Source organism: Mauremys reevesii, linkage group 4 (genome assembly GCF_016161935.1).
Source record: "Mauremys reevesii isolate NIE-2019 linkage group 4, ASM1616193v1, whole genome shotgun sequence".
Taxonomy (NCBI): Eukaryota; Metazoa; Chordata; order Testudines; family Geoemydidae; genus Mauremys; species Mauremys reevesii.
In genome coordinates this window covers 67,913,217-67,934,974 of record NC_052626.1, presented here as the reverse complement: position 1 = coordinate 67,934,974, position 21,758 = coordinate 67,913,217, and the positions used below count along the sequence as shown (strand labels likewise).

Below are 21,758 nucleotides of genomic sequence, written 5' to 3'. Positions count from 1 at the left end.
GTAGGCAAGGTGGGAGATAATGTCTTTTATCTTGGACCAACTTCTGTTGGTGGAAGGGCCAAATTTTTGAGCATGAACAGAACTCTTCCTCAGATTTGGGACATTGGTTTGGCTGAGGTCTGAGCGAGTCAGTAATGTGCGCAGTAGCGCCCTTAAACGGCCAAATGCACATTCCACCACCCATTCTGCTTGCTCAGCCAGCCTGTAGATCCTGACCTGACTGTCCAGGCTGTTAGAGAAGGTAACCAACCATCCAAGCAAAATACAAGGTAGGACAGATTGTAGAGCATAACAGGTTTCCAACCTGTTGTACCTAATATGAAAGGGCGAGTAACACCTTTGCTGTCAGGACAATGGAGGGTTATTCAGCTCATTGACATATTGAATCAAATGCTAATGGTGGGATGTGAAATCAACATGAAAGAAGCACATAGGAAAAAACAAGACTGGAAAACACTAAAACAATGGTTTGGGGGACTGTTTCTACAGGATGCAGATGAACTCAGAGTTATTCCTTCAGTCTATGAGGACAAGTTGCCAACAGGCTTGGTCTTAATGAGAAGTGGTATCAACCAAACTGGTTGAAAATGGGGGTGGAGAGGGGGAGTGTAGGGATGAGGCCGTTGTCTGCAGCCATATTGTAAGGCCTAAGGCCTTCATCAGCAGCTAGATTAAAAGAGCAGCCAAGCAGCAGCCATTAGCTGAGAAGCAGGAAGTCACAACCTCACATTTCATCTACATTACATTAAAACAATGTAATATCAGTTTGTTAAGGAGACCCTGTCCTAATGGCACCCACCATCACCAGATAAACAAACAGATCTTAAGATGGCTAAAGAAAATGTAGTTTGATAGCAATAGTTATGGTTATGAAATCCTCATTTCTTTGTTTTGTCATTATGGTCCCCACTTCCCTATTGTTTATCTATCCTGTCTCTGTTACATAATTAATTAATTAATTTTGCTAGGTGTAAATTAATTAAGGTGGTGGGATAGGATTGGTTAAAGAATTTTGTATTATTGTTAGGATTGGTTAAGGTATAGCTAAAAAGGACTCAAATTTCACTATATATACTGGGGTCCAAAAGGAAGTTCTTTGGGGAACCAACTCCAGGACATAGCCCCAAAGATCAGAGCTGCCAGACCTCAACACTCTGTGACACTGTGCAGAAACTGGAGTCCCCCAGATGGACCTGATCCTAACTGGCCATCAAGAAAAGTTCATCTGTCTTATTGGGAGTGGTGAGCACTGTATGCGTAGCGTGTGCAGTCTGTTTTTGGTGATTGTTAATAAATAAAGGTTATGTAGTATATTACTGCGTAAAGCTCTTTCACTGGTAAAAGACCCTGTAAACCCACAAAAGATTAAGCCCTGAGTCCACAGGGAAAGGGTGTTTGCCCGGAGGGGTAAAGTTAGGTGCTTTTTGCCTGGAGGCCTAGGAACTGGGACAGGGTGGGGGTGCCTAAATTAAGAAGGTTACACCCTGAGCCCTAGGAACTGGGTGAAGGTGGGTGCCCTTGAGTGTGTGAGTAACAAAAAAAATTTGTGCAAGTAACAGAACTTGGGGTAAATGTTCTTTTAGTAAATAGAAGAATGTCTTGTTAGTTAAGTTTATGCTCTAGAATCATCTTCATGATGTTCCTATTATGCCTCTGGTGTTTAGGACAGTGATGAAGCTCCTCCACTCCTGTCTGGTTGTGGCAAGTCTTTCAATGGTTCCCCAGCTGTGCCCCAGGTTTTTCAGCTTGGGTTCCACAGCTCTTCACCATGTTGTTTTTGGACAGTCTTATTTTCGCTTGCCTTCAAGTGTCCATCTTATTGCTACTTTGGTGATGGAATCAGTTTCCATCCGAAGCACATGACCAATCCATCTCCAACACCTCCTGGCAATGATGGTGCTCAGATCCTGTTAGCTGGCACTGTATCAATAGATCTTGGTTTGAGATTGTTCTGGGCCAAAAAGATATGGAGGATTTTTCTGAGGCAGGTTGTATGGAATGAAGACAGTTTGGACATGTCAGACTCTCATTCTCCAGAATTCTGCACTAGCTCCTGAAGGTGTTCCTGGCTTTATTAGATTTGTTCCGGATGTCCTGGCTGATGGTGCTGCCCAAGCATGTGAATGTTTCTACATTGGTGAGAACATAATCCTCTATCCATACTGGTGATGGTGAGGCAATATTAAAAGTCATGATATCTGTCTTATTGAGGTTGATTTTCAGTCCAATTTGCTGGGTGAATGCGTTGAGTGGAGTCGTTTTTTCTTGTATATGGTGTTGGGTATGTGATAGGAGAGTGATGTGATATATGCAAAGTCCAGGTCTTCAAGGAATTAGAAGAGTTTCCATTTAATGCTTCTTGGCATGTCTTCTGTTGTACGCTGCATTATCCAGTCAATGGCAATATTGAAGAGGATTGCAGACATGACACACCCCTGACCTACTCCTGTTTTGACTTCAAAACCGAGCTCACTGTGATCAACACTGCATGTAAAGTTGAAATAGAATCTTTTGATGACATTGATTATATGGAAAGGAATTCCAAATGCCTACAGAATGTGCCATAGGCTGGTCCTGTGAATGCTATCAAAAACCTTCTCAAAGTCTATGAAATCTATATAGAGTTGCTGTTGCCATTCTAAGCACTGTTTTATTGTTTCATAGAGTGAAGATCTGGTCTGTGCATCCACGCCTTTTCCGAAAACCAGTTTGCTCTTTTCTGAGAATGTTATCAACTGCCTCTGATGTACGTTGGATTATGATTTTACACAATACTTTGCTTGGCACAGATAAAAACGTGATACCACACCAGTTATTACAATCACACAGTTCCTTCTTTGGTATCTTCACTATAACCCCATTAGTCCACTCATCTGGCACTTTTTCCCTTTCCCAGACTGATGTAAATAGAGGGGGCCAGGATAAATGCTGCTAATTTAGGATTTACCTTGAACAATTCTGAATTCAAGTTATCTTTGCCAGGAGCTTTCCCATTTTTTAAGGCTTGAATGATCTTTTCCTTAGTTGGGATGTCTGTGTTGATATCAGGATCTTCTTCTGCCTCCTGGATGTTTGCTTCCTCTTTAGGTGACTCCCTGTTCACCGATTCTTTGAAATGCTCTGTCCAGTGCATTTCTTGTTCTATTTTGGTTGTTAGTAGGTGGCCTTGTTTGTTCCTGATGTGTGTGTTGGTGTCTGCTGTTTACCACTGATAAGCCCCGTCATTTTGTACTGTCCCTTGTTCACCACGAGCAGCTGCATCCTCTGCTTGTGTTGCCAGATTATCAATATAATGCCGTTTGTCCACTCTCACAAGGCATTCGACCTCCTGTGTGCCTTGATGTACTGCTCGTATTTGTCCTTTAGCTTTGGGGATTGTGTGTCTAAAACTTTTTTTTTCTTCAGGGCTCATCTGGTTTCTATGGCGTTCCACGTGCTGGGTGTAATCCACTCCTTCCTTCTCTTCCGCCTGTAGCCTAGACAGGCTTCACTGGTCTGTTTATAAATTGCTGTTACTTTGTCCCACTTCTTGTTGATCTCATCTGCATTTCCCTCCTCTTCATCAAGGTCTGCAAGTGCTTGAAACCTGTTCTTTAAGTGCAGACCGAAGGTTCTCGGTGCTCTAGAAAGCATGTTATAATTGTCTTTTGTATGTAACTATTTGTTCCCAATATTCTTACTCATCAATTGAATCTCTGTTCTTTGATAATAAACATTCTTGTTTTCACTGTATCTAAGTGCTGCATGTTCAGTGAAGCTATGTTCTAAGGTAAGTAAGCTGCAGTGTTTGGGAACACAGGCCAGGTCTCTGAGTGTTCAGTGAATAAGGGGCTAGACACTAAACTGAACATGGGGGACTCTGCTGTTGGTGTGTATCTATTGTTAACTTGTATAGAGAGAGGGGCTGTGGAGGCCTGGAAGGTAGTTCTTGTATTGACAGAGGCTAGTGGGGGGGAGGGATAGCTCAGTGGTTTGAGCATTGGCCTGCTAAACCCAGGGTTGTGAGTTCAATCCTTGAGGGGGGGGGGGGGGGATCTGGGGCAAAAAAAAATGCTGCTAGAAGGGGGGGGGGGGGGGACTGACTTGATTCTTCCTTCCTCCTTCTTCTTCTAGATATGGTATATCTCCATATAAAAATAAAAAATAGTGTTTTCAGGGAGCTGATCCACAGCAGCCAGAGACAAAATTTCCTCACACTAAGAGCAGATGGTGGTGAGGTACCTCACAACCCTTGATACCTTTGGGGAATGTCACAGAGCCCCAGACAGAAGATTATTCCCTGCTTGAAGTCATAAGCAGTAGGAGAGGATGACAAACAATACTGGTTTCATTTGAATGTGCTTAGTAATAAAGGGATAAAATGTTCTGTTAACGTTTCTCTCTGTGCTTCAGCAGCTTTTTCAGGTAGTTCTTGGGTTTAGACAAAACTGTACAACAAAGCCAAAGTAATTCATAAAAAAGCAATAACAAATTAAGGGGCTGGAGGAAATGGTTTATGGAGAATGATAAAACAATGGTCATGTGGTTAAAGCACTGGACTGGAATTTTGGAGAACTGGTACTTCCCTACCTCACAGACTATAGAACTTCCTACCTTTTGGCCTCACAGGGGTATTGTAAGGATAAATTCATTAATATTTTAGAGAACCAGATACTACGGGGCAGGGGAGTCTAATAGATAAATCTAATTATAGTTTGGCTAAACTGACCAACGTGGTAGTCAATAATATGTGAACCATTGACAAGTATTGGGAGGGTGTGACTGGCAAGGATGGAATCATTGAGGGTGGTGCAAGGGGTTCAAACTAAGAAAAATAAGTAAGGAAATACTTCTTGATCATGGTTTTAGTTTTCAAAGTGGGCGAAGCCATAACATTAGACTGGAGATTATTCTGTGGGAAACCATTTTGCAATGGCCCACAGCGCATGGTCTAGATCAGTGGCTCTCAACCTTTCCAGACTACTGTACCCCTTTCAGGAGTCAGATTTGTCTTGGGTAGGCCCAAGTTTCACCTCACTTAAAAATTATTTGCTTACAAAATCAGACATAAAAATATAAAAGTATCACAGCACATTACTGAAAAATTGCTTATTTTCTAATTTACCATACAAATGTAAAATAAATCAATTGAAATGTAAATATTGTAATTACATTACAGTATATAGAGCAGCATAAACAAGTCATTGTATAAAGTGACAGAGTCCTGTGGCACCTTATAGACTAACAGACATATTGGAGCATAAGCTTTTGTGGGCGAATACCCACTTCATCGAAAGCTTATGCTCTAATACGTCTGTTTGTCACTTTTTACAGATACAGACTAACACAGCTACCCCTCTGATACAAGTCGTATGAAATTTTAGTTTGTACTGACTTCACTAGTGCTTTTTACGTAGCCTGTTGTAAAATGAGGCAAATATCTAGATAAAGTGATGTATCCCATGGAAGACCTCTGCGTACCCCTGGTTGAGAACCACTGGACTAGATCATTTAACAGGTCTTCCTTTAGTTTTGGTTTTAGCTGGAGGAGATTCAAGCCTATCTGGACATTATTAAAGCACTCATCTCTACAGTATCTCCTCACTAATCTTTACCCTCACTTATGGATAACTTTTCTGCTCAAGAATCAATGCACAAAAGCTCAAAGCATTAGGCCCTTGACTGTATTTTGTCAGAAACGTAAATATGGATGTCTTTGAAAGATGTAGTTCAGAGCTAGCTGCCTTTGTGCATGAAAGGGAAAATCCAGGATAGCTAACTGGCCATGCAACATAGGTCTGTTAATTTAGGTTTATTATGGCAAATTCTTCTAATAGTTTAGAGCTAATGAAATGGATTTTAAGGCTTATATCACAGTAGCTCTTTTGAAAGCCAAGAGTCCCTTAGGCAGTTCAATTAATTCAACAGGATTGAGCTTTAATATTTGGCTAACACAATAGAAAGCTGTCCCACTCCACTGTCTACAACATGAGTGATTTTTTTTGCTACTGTCTGAAACAATCACACCTGCATTCTGACTTCTAAAAAAGTCATTTTAGTTCAAATTGGTTCTTTCCCAGCAATTTCAAATAGTCTCCTTTCTTCAGGACTTCCAATATGGTAATTTGACTGAAATATGCAAGCAGCCAGTAAGATTAAATTGGATGGGTACAATACAGAGGAATAAACACTTTTCTAAACTAAGATCATTAGAGGTAGCACTCTAAGTTGTCTTCTTTCTAGCCTTTCTCCATGCTCCCTCTAATGTGCAAGCATTCATTGCATCTACTGTCTCCTGCTCTATTCATTTAGGGCAGGAAGTCTCAAACTTTTGTACTGGTGACCCCTTTCACATAGCAAGCCTCTGAGTGTGACCCCCCCTTATAAAAACACTTTTTAATATATTTAACACCATTATAGATGCTGGAGACAAAGCAGGGTTTGGGGTGGAGGTTGACAGATCACGACCCTCCATTTAATAACCTCACAACCCCCTGAGGGGTCCCGACCCTCACTTTGAGAACCCCTGATTCAGGGCTTGTCTACACTGGCAAGTTTTGTCACCAAAAACTGCCTTTTGGCGACAAAACTCTGATAGGATACACACAGCAATGTGACTTTTTTTGGAAAAAAATGCCTAGTGCAGCCAAACGCTCTGCTTCAGTGCTCCACACCTGAGTAAACTTTTCACCCTTAGATTCACACAGATTATGCAAAGTGCAGCACATGGCTATGCCCATGGGAATATTATCCTTGGTAAGGTTGAGCCTGCCATTGAGACACCTCCAAAGCTTTCAAACAGCCAAAGGCAGATTCAACTACCTGCGGCACCTGCTCAGTCTGTTGTTAAAACGCTCCTTGCTGCTGTCCGGGTGCCCTGTGTAAGATTTCATGAGCCAGGGCTGTAAGAGGTGAGCTGGGTCTCCCAGGATTACTATGGGCATTTCTACAACCCCCACTTGACCTTGTGGTCTGGAAAGAAAGTCCCCACCTCCAGCTTTCTGTACAGGCCACTGTTCCTGAAGATGTGTGCATCATACACCTTTCCAGATCAGCCTGCATTGATGTCCATGAAATGCCCCCGGTGATCCACAAGCACCTGCAACATCATGGAGAAGTATCCCTTCCTACTCAGGTATTCAGAGGCAAGGTGGTCTGGCGCTAAAATTAGAATGTGTGTGCCATCAATCACCCGCCACAGTTAGGGAAACCCATCTCTGCAAAGGCATCCATTATTTCATGCACATTTCCCAGAGTCATGGTCCTCCGCAGCAGGATGCGATTTATTGCCCTGCATGCTTGGAGTAATACAGCTCTAACAGTGGACTTTCCTACTTCAAGTTGATTTGCAACTGACCAGTATCAGTCTGGATTCACTAGCTTCCACACACCAATTGCAAAATGCTTCTCTACCGAAAGGGCAGCTCTCAATCTGGTGTCCTTGTGCTGCAGGTCAGAGGACAGCTCAGCACATAGCTCCTGAAGGTTGCTTTACACATCCTCAAGTTCTGTACCCACTAGTCGTCATCCCACACCTGCATGACAATGCGATCCCACTAATCAGTGCTTGTTTCCCTAGCCCAAAAGCGACGGTCTACTGTATGCAGCTGCTCTGTGAATGCACAAAGCGCTAAGTTGCTGCGGTCCATATCACACTCGGTTGCCTGCAATTCATCCTCTGTTAACTTTGCGAGTAACTCTGCGAATAACTGTGCTGCCATGCGCAATGTCCTCACAACAGCTAGCAGAGCATAGGAGAGAAGTGCGGGATCCATCTTCTCTCATGGTAGATGCTGGCATGCACTACAAAAGAAAGACAGTTGGAAAAACTGTGTGAAAAGAAGCCAGAAACCATTGGAGGGGTGGGACAGAAAGCGGTGCATGATGGTACATTTGGCACATCCCAGGATGTGCTGCGCTCCGTTTCCGCATTCCCACAACACCTAGCAACGGATAGTGTTGCCAGGCACTGTGGGATACATACCCACAGTCCATTGTTCTCTCTGTCAACAAAGGTGCCCCGAATGTGGACATGATCTGTTGACAGAGGGAGCAAATGTAGCCATGCTTTGGCGACTTTGCTTTTGTTGATTTTTCCTTGTCGATATTAGTTTCATTGACAAAACTTGCCAGTGTGGAAAAGCCCTTAATATTAAATGCAACCTTCTCTCCATTTCCCAACATGCCATAGCCCACATGAACCAAAGCCTTTGACTGAAATAAAGAAAAAGCAAGTAACCAAACAACAACAAAAAACCCCGCAGTTGAGGAGGAATCACAATGGCATTTTAAATAACCTCAGTACTATGACTCAGCATTTCTGATGTAAATCTGCTCCACTAGTGATGGCCAGCAATAGGCACATGCGTCACCTTTGGATTAATGACTTGAATGTTGCCAACTTCACTGAACATTTCCGCAAACTAAAATTTTGAAGATGAGAGATGACAGTGGACACTATGTTTGAAAGCAAAGCTTATGAAATTGGAACTATTTAAGCAAGACGCAAAAACCTGCAACTAACAGAGTTCCTATCATTGCACAATACCTGGAAAAGTCATTCACTTCCAAAGGACACTGCTAGCACCATTGAAGTAGTGTGCCAATTATAAAAAAAGATCTATTTGGGAAGCTGTTGGAAATCTTCATTTTAAAGTTCTGGCACCTAAAAAATAGTTACAATCTACACATGTTTGCAGAGTTGTTGTAGCTGGGTTGGCCCCAGGATGAGAGACAAGGTAGGGAAGGTGATATCTTTTATTGGATCGACTTCTGTTGGTGAGAGAGACAAGCTTGTTTCTCTCTCACCGACAGAAGTTGGTCCAATAAAAGAGAATACTTAAGAGACAAGGTGAGTGAGGAAGTAATATATCTCTTGTCACTCCATCATCAGAGAGCCCCACATCGTATCAGGTATGAAGACCTCAAATGGCCAGATGTCAACAATATTAAGATTTTCGAATTCTAGGAGACTTATCTGGAAAATTATTTTTAAAAAATCCCAGTTCACATCTGGAAAATACTGATCATGTCAGGACTGAAGAAAATCCCCCTGAAAAGGAGATTTTGTGAGCAAAGACCATATTGTCCAATTGGTTCCCCCCCCCACACCCCGAGTGAAAAAAAACTAGCCATAGCCTTGAAAACCTGTGGATCAAAATTCTCATACAAATAACCATTTCCATCAGTTAATTAAATCAATTCTGACATTAGGGTTAGGCTACTGATTGCTGCTGGAAACTAAAAATATTAGCTTAAAATAAAAAGCTGCTGTCTCACTCCACAGAAAACGACTGCTGGTGGTAGAGCTCTTATAACTTTATAACTTATAACTTGCCGGGGATGTGGGAGACTTAGGCCTGGTCTACACTGGGGGGGCAGATTGATCTAAGTTATGCAACTTCAGCTACGTGAATAATGTAGCTGAAGTCGATGTACTTAGATCTACTCACTGTGGTGTCTTCACTGCAGTGAGTCGACAGCTGATGCTCCCCCCATCAACTCCGCTTCCGCTTTTCACTCTGGTGGAGTACCGGAGTCGACGGGAGAGTGCTCGGTGGTCAATTTATTGTGTCTAGACTAGATCCCTGCTGGCTCGATCGCTGCCCACCAATCCGGCAAGTAGTATAGACAAGCCCTTAGAGAGTCATTGGGTCAGAGAGAGAGAGAAAATGACTCTATAGCTCAGTGATTAGAGCACGCACCTGGGAAATGGGAGACCCAGGATCCAGTGCCCCTGCTCCAGTGACTAAGTATTTATACACAATGGAACATTTTCAGTAGGAGATTGATAAGCCCCATGTAAGGATGTGTCATAGGTCTGTGGTTAGAGTACTGGCTTAAGAGGCAGGAGACCCCTGTTCAAATCCTGTCTCCTCTCAGGTACAGGGGGCAGGGAAATAAGCCTGGGTCACCCATATTCCTGGCAAGTACTCTAACGAGTGGGCTAAAAGTTGTAAGGTTGGTAGCACTCTCAGACTGTGAATGGGACCTGATCTGGTAGGCAGCCTGTGCACACCTAGCAAATTGGGCTGCCCCATTTGAGTTAGGCAGACAAATGCCTCTTTCCTAGATAATGGATCACTCTAGGGCTTGTGTGAGAGAAGCATGCCTAGAGGCAGAAATTTAGCTACAGAGGGAACTTTGACCCTGAAAACTTAGGCACCAAGTGAGTTTAGGCATCTGCTGGAGGTCTATGGATCGCAGTGGTGCCTAAAACTGGGACTTTGGCACCAAAGTATCTTTATGGATCAGGGCCAAAGTGCTTTGCCCCTAGCGCACAATCTGAAACAGGGACATATCGCCAGATGCCGTTTCGAAGAACAAGGAACCAGACATGTAAGCTATGGGCAGACTACCCAAGGCCATCCACTGAAGCTGAAAGGGGAGCCCAAGATACAGTAGATGCAGCTAAGATTTTAAATTCAAACCACATCTGTGAGTCTATAAGGTGCCACAGGACGCTCTGTTGCTTTTTACAGATCCAGACTAACACGGCTACCCCTCTGATACTTGACACCTATCATTGTTGCCAATATGAGGCTGTTTTTAACTACACAGAACCAGGGCACCCATGAGAATGTTGTTAACATCTTAACCCAGAGGATGCAGTGTTGTATGGTGATTAGTGCACACAACCGAGTCAGGACTCATGTATAACAGCTACTAGTCCAACACTGCCACTGATTTGCTGAGTGATCTTGGGAAAAAAAAATCACCTAACCTCTCTCTACCTAAACCAGGGATATTACTACTTTCCTGCTTCACAGGGTGTTGTGAAGCAGTGTAGAGTGTCTAGCGGCACAATGGAATCATGGTCTGTAGGCACTACTGTAAGACAGATAAATAATTAACATTTGTGAAGTACATTGAGATCAGAGTAAGAGTGGACATTGCAAAGTACTATTAGCAATTTCCCCCAAAGGGGTCATTCTAAATCCAAAGTGCTTTCTGGCTCCATTTTAGGTACAGTAAACTAGTCTGCTTTGGGACATATAGCCAACTCAATCATACCAATGTACATAAGACTGAATAGCCATGAAAAGTTAAAATCTCTTTCCCCAAAATTCGCAGTGGAATAAGGAAGAAGAGCTCCTTTTTCCCCTACATTCAGGAGTCAAGAGTGCCCAGAGCATGTATGCTTTCTTTTTCTAGCATTTCTTTAATATGAAGCAAAAATCAAGTTAGTAGGAACTGCACTGCATGTCCTTTAAAAGAACATTTCCTTTTCCCACAAAGCATAGTAGTTACATGCAGTGAATTGCAAGTCATGTAGATGAGCTTGCCCGGGAAGATGATGATGATCCAGCTACAAGTTTGAAAAATTTACTGGTGTATTATATAGGGTCTTCCAAAGTTTTAAGTAGGGAGAAGTATGGTCTAATTGTTTAAAGTGCAGGCCTGGAATTAGGAAACCTTGGTTCTAATCCAGCTCTGACACTGACTTGCTGTGCAACCTGGGGTAAGTCATATAACCTCTCTGTTCCCCTCAGCTGCTCAAGATGAACTGTGCTGAGTTACAGTGTGGTCTTGTAACTAAACTGTGTTCAGCCGTATCCTTTGGAGACACATTACCATCACTGGTAGGCAAGAGGAAGGTAGTTTAAGAATTTTTTAAGCATGTCAGCAGAATTTGTTCTCCCCTCTCCCAGATACTGTAGGCAGGTTTTGTCAGGTTGGGATTACATGACAACCCAGTGATTTCTTCTACAGGTTACAAACTAGATTAAGAATAAGAAATAAAGTTGTATTCAGTTGAAGGATTAAAAATAAATCTCTATTCTTGCTCAGAAACCAGCCTAACCCCAGGAAATCAGAACTGGCTCTGCTGGGCAACAGCACTGAAAGTAGCAGGTGTTCCTTGTCACTTTGTGAATTAATGTTGCACTCTTGCAATCTATTAGTCCAAGAACAAACTGGCTGTAAGTGCTAGAGTCCCTGACATCTGATCATGCTGAAAAAGACATGTGAAGAAATCTCCTTAGTTTCCGAAAAGGTTGCAGAAGGGATTAAGACTAGGGAAGGTTAAAGGTTACCTGCAAAGTGAGGAGGGATACGAAGGGGTTAAATGCCCTTTTTTGTTTTCTTATGATATATAAAGAAGGCCTGTACAGAGTTTTATCAGAGGGCAGTTGGTTTGTTTGTTTAACCGTGTTAGAAACATGAAAGACACTATGGTGACTGAAGTGATAACATCACAAATACTAAGATACTTACGTTTTGACAGGGGGAGGAATGTTAATCAGACCATTTAAAACTTTGGGTTTATTTAACTCCAGACACTCATTCTGAGCTGGTCTTGTAGCAATTAAAAAAACAAAAAACAAAAAACAACCACTATTCCCAGAGATATGCTGACATCAGGAATGGTTCAAGATGCTATTTTGCAGCGATAGGACTTCTCATTTGAAGCTGTTTATAAGTATCTATCAGCTATGTAAATTTCAACATCATTCAACACAAAGGAAAAGCTTCTAAGGAAATGGAGGTAAACATTTAACCTCAGATATTATGAAGATTTAAAAAAAAAAAGGGCTATCAAATTGATTTTTAAAGAATCTACTTGTGTTCAGGGTGTTGATTAAATGGAATTAAACAAATCCACTAGACAAATGAAGGAAGTCTAGATTTGTTATCACAAGAAATTTTTAATATGGTTTGTGACAAGCAATATATCAAAGTTACCAACTCTCAAGCTTCATATTCTGAAACCAGACAACTCTCAGCAACAACAAAAAAAAGTTGTGCACTGATAAACATAGGAGGCATATTGAAAATTTTTAATTAAATATGAAAACATGAGCTGTGTACATTATTTTTTCCCTAGAAAACACAGCAATTTCAAAAGTTTATCATAAAATATTTTCATGAAATGAGTGAACCAGCAAACACATGCACTTGCGTGTCTGACACCCCCTCCCAAGATAAACATGATAAAGAGACATACGCAAATGGAAAAGTTAACAGTACAGGTGGCTTGCTTTTTTTTTTTTTTCTCTTTCTTTTTAATTTTTGTAAAGAAGAATGGAATGTAACACTGCTCGATTTCCTATGTCACAACACAAAACATTTGGTGCAATATTTTAAAATTTTCTCTTTATGTTTTAATTTGATGGAGAAAAATACCTGTTTTTCTATAATAAAATATGTCTATTTTTAAATGTAACTTTTTTTTTTTTTTTTGCAGAAAATAATTTTGTAAACTGTCATTTCAAGGGCAAGGTAGACAGTCATTTCAATGTCCCCCCTTATAAACATGATCTGTTATCTGAAGCAAAAACAGAGACACAAAATAAAAGGAGGCGGAGCAGAGGCTGCTTTGCATACAGAAAGAAGAGTGCGCCTGGACGGGAGAGGAGGTGGGGAGTATGTTGTGGGGAGAAAGGAAGAGGTTAAAGGTCACTTTCGCCATAGAGCGCTGTGGAGAAGGACATATAGTCCAGGGCACCAGGTACAGCATCAGACCCACTGTATGGTGCCATCCTAGCAATGCAATATTCAGCTTGATCAGGAGGCAGTTCCCGTCGTAATTCATCCACAGTGATGTAGTTCTGCAAAAACGACAAGAGACAAAGCAAATTATTCTTTCCAGCAAATGGTGCTACTTAGAAAGTACTCTACAAATCACGCCCTGCTGGCTCAGGGGTGCAGTGGGGCAACTGTGCTATAGTTTAAGATGGTAAATTAACAAAACTGTATCCCACTGAAGGCACATTGGGTATGCAGGAAGGCAGAATGCAATACCCTAGTTGGAATTTGGCCCAGGACCAGCAATGGAGAGAGAGATTATATTGGTAGAAAAGCCCTGGAAGACCCGGAGCGGTTGTGTGGGAGAGCAGGGAGGTTGTCAGTGTCAGGCTGCCCGCTGTCTTGCTGATGGTGTGGTTCTTGTTTAAGGTGAATGGGAAGAAGAAGAAATTGTTGATTACCTCCAGTCCCTCATTAATAAGCACTAAAAAGATGGATGCCCTATTGCGCCGTTGATTTTAAGGCTTCAAAATGTGGCCTCAATGACTCATTCTGCAGAGAAGGGATGGCATCCACAAGGCAATGAATTAGTTCCTACCAGTGCTGGTAAATTATATCAGCACAGGCAGCAGACAACATTGTCTCCCAAAGAATTTTTGTTTTTTTTCCATAGTTTTCTCCCTCCACTCTCCTTGCTTTTCCTACATCCCACCTTTCCTAGGGACATCTTTCAAAAGGAAGTAAACCTCCAACTAGGTTTGGCTATTGGAAATGTAAACACACTGAAGCTAGTCTGGCCCGTCACCAATTCAAATTCTGGATATACGGTAGCAGTTTGTTGAACATAAGCTAAGCAACAAGTTCTCTGTAGCTAACTGACTCATGGACAATTTTATTTAGAAGCATCTAAAAGATATTTAGGGGTCACAGGTTTTCCGTCTTTTGACTTCCCAATTCGTTCATTAAGTGTTCTGCTTTTATGTTCATGAATGGAGTTTGAGGGAGGATTACCTTCTTAGTGCAATGTGAATCAAAAAGTATTTTAGTACAACATTTAAAACCAATTAAAATTGATAATTATCCTTTTTTGGAAGTACACAGTAATCAAGTTTAAATTTAACACTTTATCACAAAACTACAGATAACATTATTTACATCGTAATTTTCATCCTGTTGAAATAATTAGGAATTTACTACACAGCTGTTGAGACAGGAGATATACTCTGATCAGAAAGAATGTGTAATAAAAGATGAATGAAACATGAGGTTTATACGTAGAGATTATAGTAAAATCATTAGTGAAACATGAAAAAAGTACTCAAATTAGGATAATTCATTAAAATCTGAGATTTCAGTTAACATGGTATTCCAATATTTTACTACATATTGTCATATTTCAAAACAGATCACCAAAAGTATTAGAAAATATTGGCATATATTAAGATTAAATTTATTTCATTAGCTAATTTAAGGAATTGCCAGTAATTTTATGCAAGAAAAATAAAAAATTATGATTTGCTGGTACATTCATTTCACTGATTAACCAAATCTAGAGAAGTTATACTCTATCCTGGTCCTGGGAATTTTCCAGTCTATCATATAGTATTTGTAATAATATGGTTAAAAGGTTGGTATTTGAAAATCATTTGTTAACTGATAGAGGTTATCCTCAAATAAATGAAAATCTGATACTAATTATGTAAGACATACACTTACATGTCATTGTAAATTGTCACATGTGGAAAAACTACTTGAACTTGTAGATGTCCAGTAATTCATCTTTTTCAAGATTAATCAAAAACACAATTGATCAGTGTTTGTTGAATTTAATCATGCACTTTAAAATAACCAACCAAAACCATAACTTTTGATTAGTTACTTTAGTATCATGGCTCCAAACTGTTTAAGTTAAGATAAGGTAATTGCTCTGCTAATTTGTAGTTACTGTGTGTATAAGAAACATCAGCTGACATCAGTGATTGATATTGGTTCCTTTCCTGTCCATGACTTCAAACTTTTGTAGAAATGTGTTTGGACTTCAAGGTAATAAACATTTTTGGCTCCAAGAGACACTTTTGCGTTGAAATATTAGCTACATTGGTTTCTTGTTTAATATTAACTTTGTGTGTTAGACATTTTCTATATCAGGGATCAGCAGCCTTTGAGAAGTGGTGTGCCAGGTCTTCATTTATTTACTGTAATTTAAGGTTTCAGTGCCAGTAATACATTTTACATTTACAGGGGCCGGTGGACGGAACCCCAGACTGGCAGCGGGCTGAGCAGGGCCGGCGGCTGGGACACCGGCTGGAAGGGGCCGGTGGACGGAACCCCAGACCGGCCGTGGGTGTGGTAGACAGAACCCCAGATTGGCAGTGGGCTGAGCGGCTCGGCCCGCTGCCGGCCTGGGGTTCCGTTCATCCAGGCAGACAGCGGGCTGAGCAGGCCTGGTGGCCAGGACCCCGGCTGGCAGCAGAATGCCACTAAAAATCAGCTTGCATGCCGCCTTTGGGACGCGTGCCACAGGTTGCCGACCCTGTTCTGTATTATTGCAGTTATATACTTAAAGCATATTCTTAGTTCCACTGACTTCAGTAGAGGTCGGTGGGACTTAAGCATGTGTTAATGTGCTTTGCTAAATTAGGATCGCTGCAGGGTACATGAAGGTAAGAGCTATTGTTTGGCCTCTGAGCTGGTCAGGAAGCAGAGATTTACACATGACTGCAGAGTGTTTCATTGTTCACCTCTGAAGAATTATACTTCCTGTCTCTTCACATCAGTTCAGCCACAGTTTTCTTTTTTATGTAAAAGTAGCATTCGTTTCCCTTCAAAAGTCTAAACTTACCTTGTCTCCAGCCAGGATCTTGAAGGAAGCCATGACCTGGTCGGCAGTATCAGTATCTGCTGTTTCCCGGGACATGAAGTCGATGAAGGCCTGGAATGTCACTACTCCCAAGCGGTTAGGATCTACAATGCTCATGATGCGGGCAAACTCTGCTTCTCCCTAGATAACGAGAGAGTCAGCAACAGGTCAGACTATTGGTAAGAATGACCAGAATGTAAGTCCAGTTCACACAAATGATGGCATCTGGAAGGTGAAATAATGAGACTGCAATGTTTCTAAGTGATCCCAATCTCATGGCTAAGAAAATACAGCTAGGGAAGACACTTTAAATCAATCTCACAAACACATTCACCAACAAGCTTCCCTAGCTGATTTTTTTTTAAATGTTCATTCCCCTTTGGAGTTAGGTATTTTCAACAGTGCTCTGGAACAATGCCATCCTAGTCCCACAAAACTGCTACCCTACATTAGCTGTCAAAGCAGAACAGAGCAGTAGTCTTTCTAGTTCAGTATCATGTCTCCAACAGAGGCTAATAGTATGAATGTTTCAAGATATAAAGGTCCCTATAATGCACAGAATGATGCAATTCTATATCATAGGGCCCTCTGAAAATCAGATAATTTATTTAGGAGCCTAAACATGGATTCAGAACCTAATTTTGGGCAGCCAGGTTTGAAATTGGCCTTAGTCTTTAATTTCTTCTCTGGAATCTCTTACTTCCCTTTTACTTCTCATCATACCAGTTGCCCTTCTCTAGGACCTTAATGGTTTTAAGCTCATCCTTACCAAAAAGGCACCAGAAATCAGAGACCTATATGCTTCGGAGAGGCCTGGCAGAGCAGCATCTCCAGGGTAGTGTCTTTAGACCCAGGGGTTCTTTCACTGTATATTATTTTGACATGGAAGCTAAGACCTTATGCTTCTTAATTTTCTCTGTATCTAAGAGCATTTATTCTGATCATCCTCATACAGGGGAAAAAATGGTACAAGAGAAGGGGTAGATCCCAATCTCTGCCTGGGAGCAAGAGTGAAACCTTCAGGCAACTCAGTGCAAATCAACATGAAACAGTAATACACGTACACAATCTTTAAAGCATTTGGTCAAATGCTAACTGATGTGGCCTTGTACACCAGACTAAAGGAGTTTGTATTTATACTGAGCTGAGAAGTAGGTTACACCAGAAGACTGCTTTGCCTAACATTTATGGCAGCAAGGTTATTAAGGGCATTAATTAAACTTCTTCTGTGATTCTCTTCTCCTCTTAGAGAAGATTAGTACCAATATGTTTTGCCTGCAGAAGTTCTCCCCATTATGATTCTTCTGTCAACTAAGTCAGCCTAATGCGGTGTTGTCCTGAACACTAATCTATTTACTGAGGAAAAAGCTATGAGAAAGCTACAAACAGGACTCTAGCCTGCATGAATAGGCAGGAGCGGAGTGGAATAAAGGAGTATTTCACTGATCATAGTGGGAAGGGATAGGGCAGGAGAGGAAAGGGAGACAGCTATCAGGAAAGCATTCTAATTGCACTGTTTCTAGTCTAAGTATCTTTGGTTGGTTGGAAAAAGCTGATCTCAGAAGTTATCAATGGAGATGAAAATTTACACCTGCTGAAAGGCTTGCTGCCACATTACCACAAAGATTTACAAAGGGATAGCAGGATCCTAGAGTCATAACTGGCCTTAGGAAGACGCTTGAAGCAAGTACCCTTGTAGCACACCAGGTGTGGGTTGACACAGTATACAGACTGTCCATTTTAGTCTCACTTTTGGGCACTAGAAGCTTAAAGGCTGAATTTTTAGTTGGATTTATCTATTTATAAATGGTACAGTGTGTGTGTGTGTGTGCGCGCGCGCACATGCACATTGAGAATTTAGCAAAAACACTTCCTGTAGAAATAAAACTGTTTAAATATTTATTTGTAGCAACAGCATTCATTCATTCCTCAGGCTGTCATGAAGGCTTCCATGGAATTCCACTATTACTTATTGCTGGAAAGGTTACATGTTGCTGTATGCAAACAGTGAACACAGCAACTCGAGCTGTGTTATCGCTTCTTCCAGTTTATAAGCCATGCAGTTTTCCAAATCAATTCTCACTCTACACAGATCAGAATTGGACATAACCCTCCCATTCTTCCCTCCAGCTAGAGCTGTAAGACAAAGATTTAAATGCACACATACATACAACCATTTCAACATTTAGTTTCCATTTCTGAGAGTCCTAAGAATTAAGGTAGCTTTTACCTTGATTCATTACAAATGTGTCCCCTTCCCCTTTGCAGAAGGTCATATGAATCATTGTGAACATGAGTGACAGAGGGCTCTACGTTACCATATTGTAACCCATGGAGATAAGGCAGGCTCTGAAATCTTCAGAATCCATCATGCCAGTCTTCTTCTACATGGAGTGATGCAAGGATGGAAGAAACCAAGAGAGAGAAAATGGAAACCAGTCGAGGAAGAGATGAACCCACAGGAGATATTACAAAGAATGGATTTGGGAAAAGGGGACAAGAGTTATTGGACAATGAAAAACAATACAATAAAGGTGGTTTGAAAAACCATGAAGAAGCAATGATTCAGTTGGAAATGAAATCATTTTTATATAGGACACATATTGAATATTAAAAAAAAGAATGAAGCATGATGATATCAAGTGAGACAAATACACAAAGAGAAGAAGACAGGGAAGTTAAGTGAAACAAGTAAATGGAATAGGTAGATATAAACAGGATTCTCCCAAGACAATAAATGAAGGTAATTAAAAGGGGTAGATATGAAAATTCATTAAGTAAAGAGAAAAGGTGGGATGGAACAGAGATACATGTACAGTAAAACACGAGAACAACAATGACAGAAGGATTAAAACAAAAAAGAAAAGAAAGGAGAAAACTGTTATTTCCTCATAGTTCAACATCTCGCTGCATTCACCACTAGCATTCAGTACCTGTGCATCGTTTCCAATATCGTAACCCAAGCTGATGAGGCAGGCTTTGAATTCCTCAGGGCCAAGTGTGCCGGAGTGATCCTGGTTATGCGGTGTGCCAGGCAACAGGACATGCAGTGCCAGGCGGGTGGTAGTGTGGGGCAGGTAAAAGAGAGGTAAAGAGGAGATCAAGAGCAGGTGAAAAGACAACAAACAGGTGCACCATGCAGTGGATGAGGAGAGGAGAGAGGTAGAGAAAGAATGACATGCAGATAAAAAGACAGGGAAGAAAAATAAAAAGTGCACAAAGTTAGATACCACAATGATATTTCAGGATGTGCTAAAAATGCTCTCAAAACAGTAGCTTCTCAGAGAACTTGATCACATCTTGACAGTGTTTGAATAAGAATTGTTAACACTAGCAAGCTTCAAAATCTACTTTTTCCAAATCAGTCCCTGACATTGCTATTCTTTTACCCAGTAATGCCAGAAGTCCTGCATTTCAACAGTAACCCAGAGTGCAGGGAAGCAGATAGACACGGTGGGTAGCAAACACTATCACCTTACTGTTCTTGCTATCAAAAGTCAGATGCCCCAAATAAAGGGGTAGGCTAGGGTAGGTATGCCTGGCAATGCTTCCGTGAAGCTTAGCTGGTGGAGTATCTTGTGTGCTCCTGAACAGACCTGGCATCCCAAGAACACATCAGGAAAAAAACAGCTGAAACTCAGGGAAGTGCTGCCACCCCTGTATTTCTAAGATCTGTATATGAAAGCAGAGCTGTGACTGGCTGAGCTCTCTGAAGTGCTCCACCCTTAAAATAGCACCCCAGGCTTTGTATAGCATCTGTCTTTGCTATTACACAGAGGGATGCACCAACGATGGATACAATATTCATTTATCACACCCCCTTTCCTCTGTGTTTTGAGAGGACGCCCATGGTAAACATGAACCTCCTCACAAGAGAGCCTACTGGAGGCCAGCCACAAGCCCAGCAGAACATTTCACGACAGCTGCACTTCTTTTGGCTCAGAATCCCCAAACAGTGTGGGGTGGGAAGTGTTCATCACCAAGAGTTATACACAAAATTGAGAATCCCAATTTGAAAAGCAGAACTTAGCTGCAAGGCAGCACTGAGGAGCTTCCTGCCTGCAGTCATCATCATTTGGACATGCCACACTGGCAGGAGAAGGAACTCAGGGTAGGTGTGCAGGGCCAGCTTCAGCTGACTCCCTCTTTCAAAAAAAGAGTCAACTTTTTCAGTTTGGTGTTTAAATCAGTATTACAGCGTCCCAGCAGAAGAAATAATTGAGGATGAGGCACTCATATTTTCCATGTTACCAATGTAACCACCCCTATCTTGCATCCATATGTAAACAGAAGGCTTGTTTATGTGAATGGAAAGCTAGGATGTACAGGGTACACTGGGGAACACTAGAGAGAAGAGAGGGGGTCATTACCTGAATACACCTTCAACAATGCGAGAGGAGTTAGGATGGCCATTATTTGGCCATCTGGAGGTGGCTTCTCCTTAAAATAAGACTGCAGTAATGGGGATATAGCTTGAGACCACCATAGAATGCTGTGACAGGCTTAGCAAGTGTCAGGCGCATACGTCTGCACGCTGCTCTGGGATCTGTATTGGCTGCCAGTAGGTCTATGGGTGGCATTCAAGGTGTTAGCATGGAACCTACAGAACCCTAAATGGTTTTGGACTTGGGAGTGCCTCTCTCCAGGTAACAATGTGGCTGTTCAGATTCATGGAAGCATGCCAGCTGATCTCCCTTAGATGCAAGTGAGAGAGCTGCTGGCAGGATGATGGTTGAGTTTATTATGGGCTTATTTTATTATTGTGTTTGCTGGTGGCTCTGTATTTATTTATGGCTTGTTATACTGTATGTAGCACTTATGTGAGGGACCTCCAGAGGCGAGGGGATGGGTGCCTACAATTTTATAAATCCAATACTCAGTCACTATGTGGAAACCCTCTTGAGGGATGGGGAATAAGAGGTGGGGAGAATAATCCATTTTCTAAATATGCTGGCAGACTTTCCCATGTCTTAGTTTAGTCAGGAAACTTGCATTCCAGACAAACTTCCTGTCTCAGCATGACAAATAGACTAGCCTAATGTGGACAGGATTACCCTACAATCTCCACAGGGCTGACGGCTCATGAGACCTAGTCCTCTAAGCACAAGAATGAAAAGTCTACTATGTGGATAGTTCTACTGCAGGGGCTGTTTGGTTTCTAATGCTATGCCAAGCCTATGAAGAAGCAGGTGGCTCACTGAGCTCCAGGGGGCACAGACTTACCCTGTCAAAATGGTTAAAGGAGGCCCGGAATTCATTCATCTGCTCCTGGCTGATTCCTTTGGCATCACGGGTCAGAATCTGATTTTCCACTTCATTGATGGTTCTAGCAATTGTTGTAAGCAACTGCTCCCAGCCCACTCGGATATGCTGAAGAAGAAAGGACAAGACTTTTCTTTTAAAAAGTGGCACCTTCTGCATCTGGAGCCCTTGGTTCGACTGTGTTAATCAT

At 41.7% G+C, this 21,758-nt stretch overlaps 1 protein-coding gene and 2 long non-coding RNA genes across 6 annotated transcripts in view; 2 read left to right on the top strand and 1 right to left on the bottom strand.

Annotated features, from left to right (window-relative positions):
- The first annotated feature begins 1,992 nt into the window (after positions 1-1,992).
- On the top strand, positions 1,993-3,550 carry LOC120403909. The gene is made up of 3 exons (XR_005597794.1): positions 1,993-2,137; positions 2,665-2,746; positions 3,406-3,550. It is a non-coding gene; the product is annotated as an uncharacterized LOC120403909 (long non-coding RNA).
- A 9,409-nt stretch (positions 3,551-12,959) lies between these two features.
- ACTN1 (actinin alpha 1) overlaps positions 12,960-21,758 on the bottom strand; it is a 142,780-nt gene continuing 133,981 nt past the window's right edge. Inside the window, exons 18-22 of one of the 4 annotated variants that reach the window (XM_039534962.1) lie at positions 21,530-21,676; positions 19,240-19,320; positions 18,625-18,690; positions 16,289-16,447; positions 12,960-13,529 (exon numbers count right to left, since the gene is read on the bottom strand). In XM_039534962.1, coding sequence (XP_039390896.1) covers positions 13,371-13,529; positions 16,289-16,447; positions 18,625-18,690; positions 19,240-19,320; positions 21,530-21,676 — 612 coding nt within the window. In that variant the 3' untranslated portion in view covers positions 12,960-13,370. The remainder of the gene's footprint in view (positions 13,530-16,288; positions 16,448-18,624; positions 18,691-19,239; positions 19,321-21,529; positions 21,677-21,758) is intronic. The other 3 variants (XM_039534963.1, XM_039534960.1, XM_039534961.1) reach the window with 3 other exon arrangements.
- LOC120403630 overlaps positions 16,364-21,758 on the top strand; it is a 41,627-nt gene continuing 36,232 nt past the window's right edge. The window contains exon 1 of the long non-coding RNA XR_005597623.1: positions 16,364-16,485. This is a non-coding gene — a long non-coding RNA (uncharacterized LOC120403630). The remainder of the gene's footprint in view (positions 16,486-21,758) is intronic.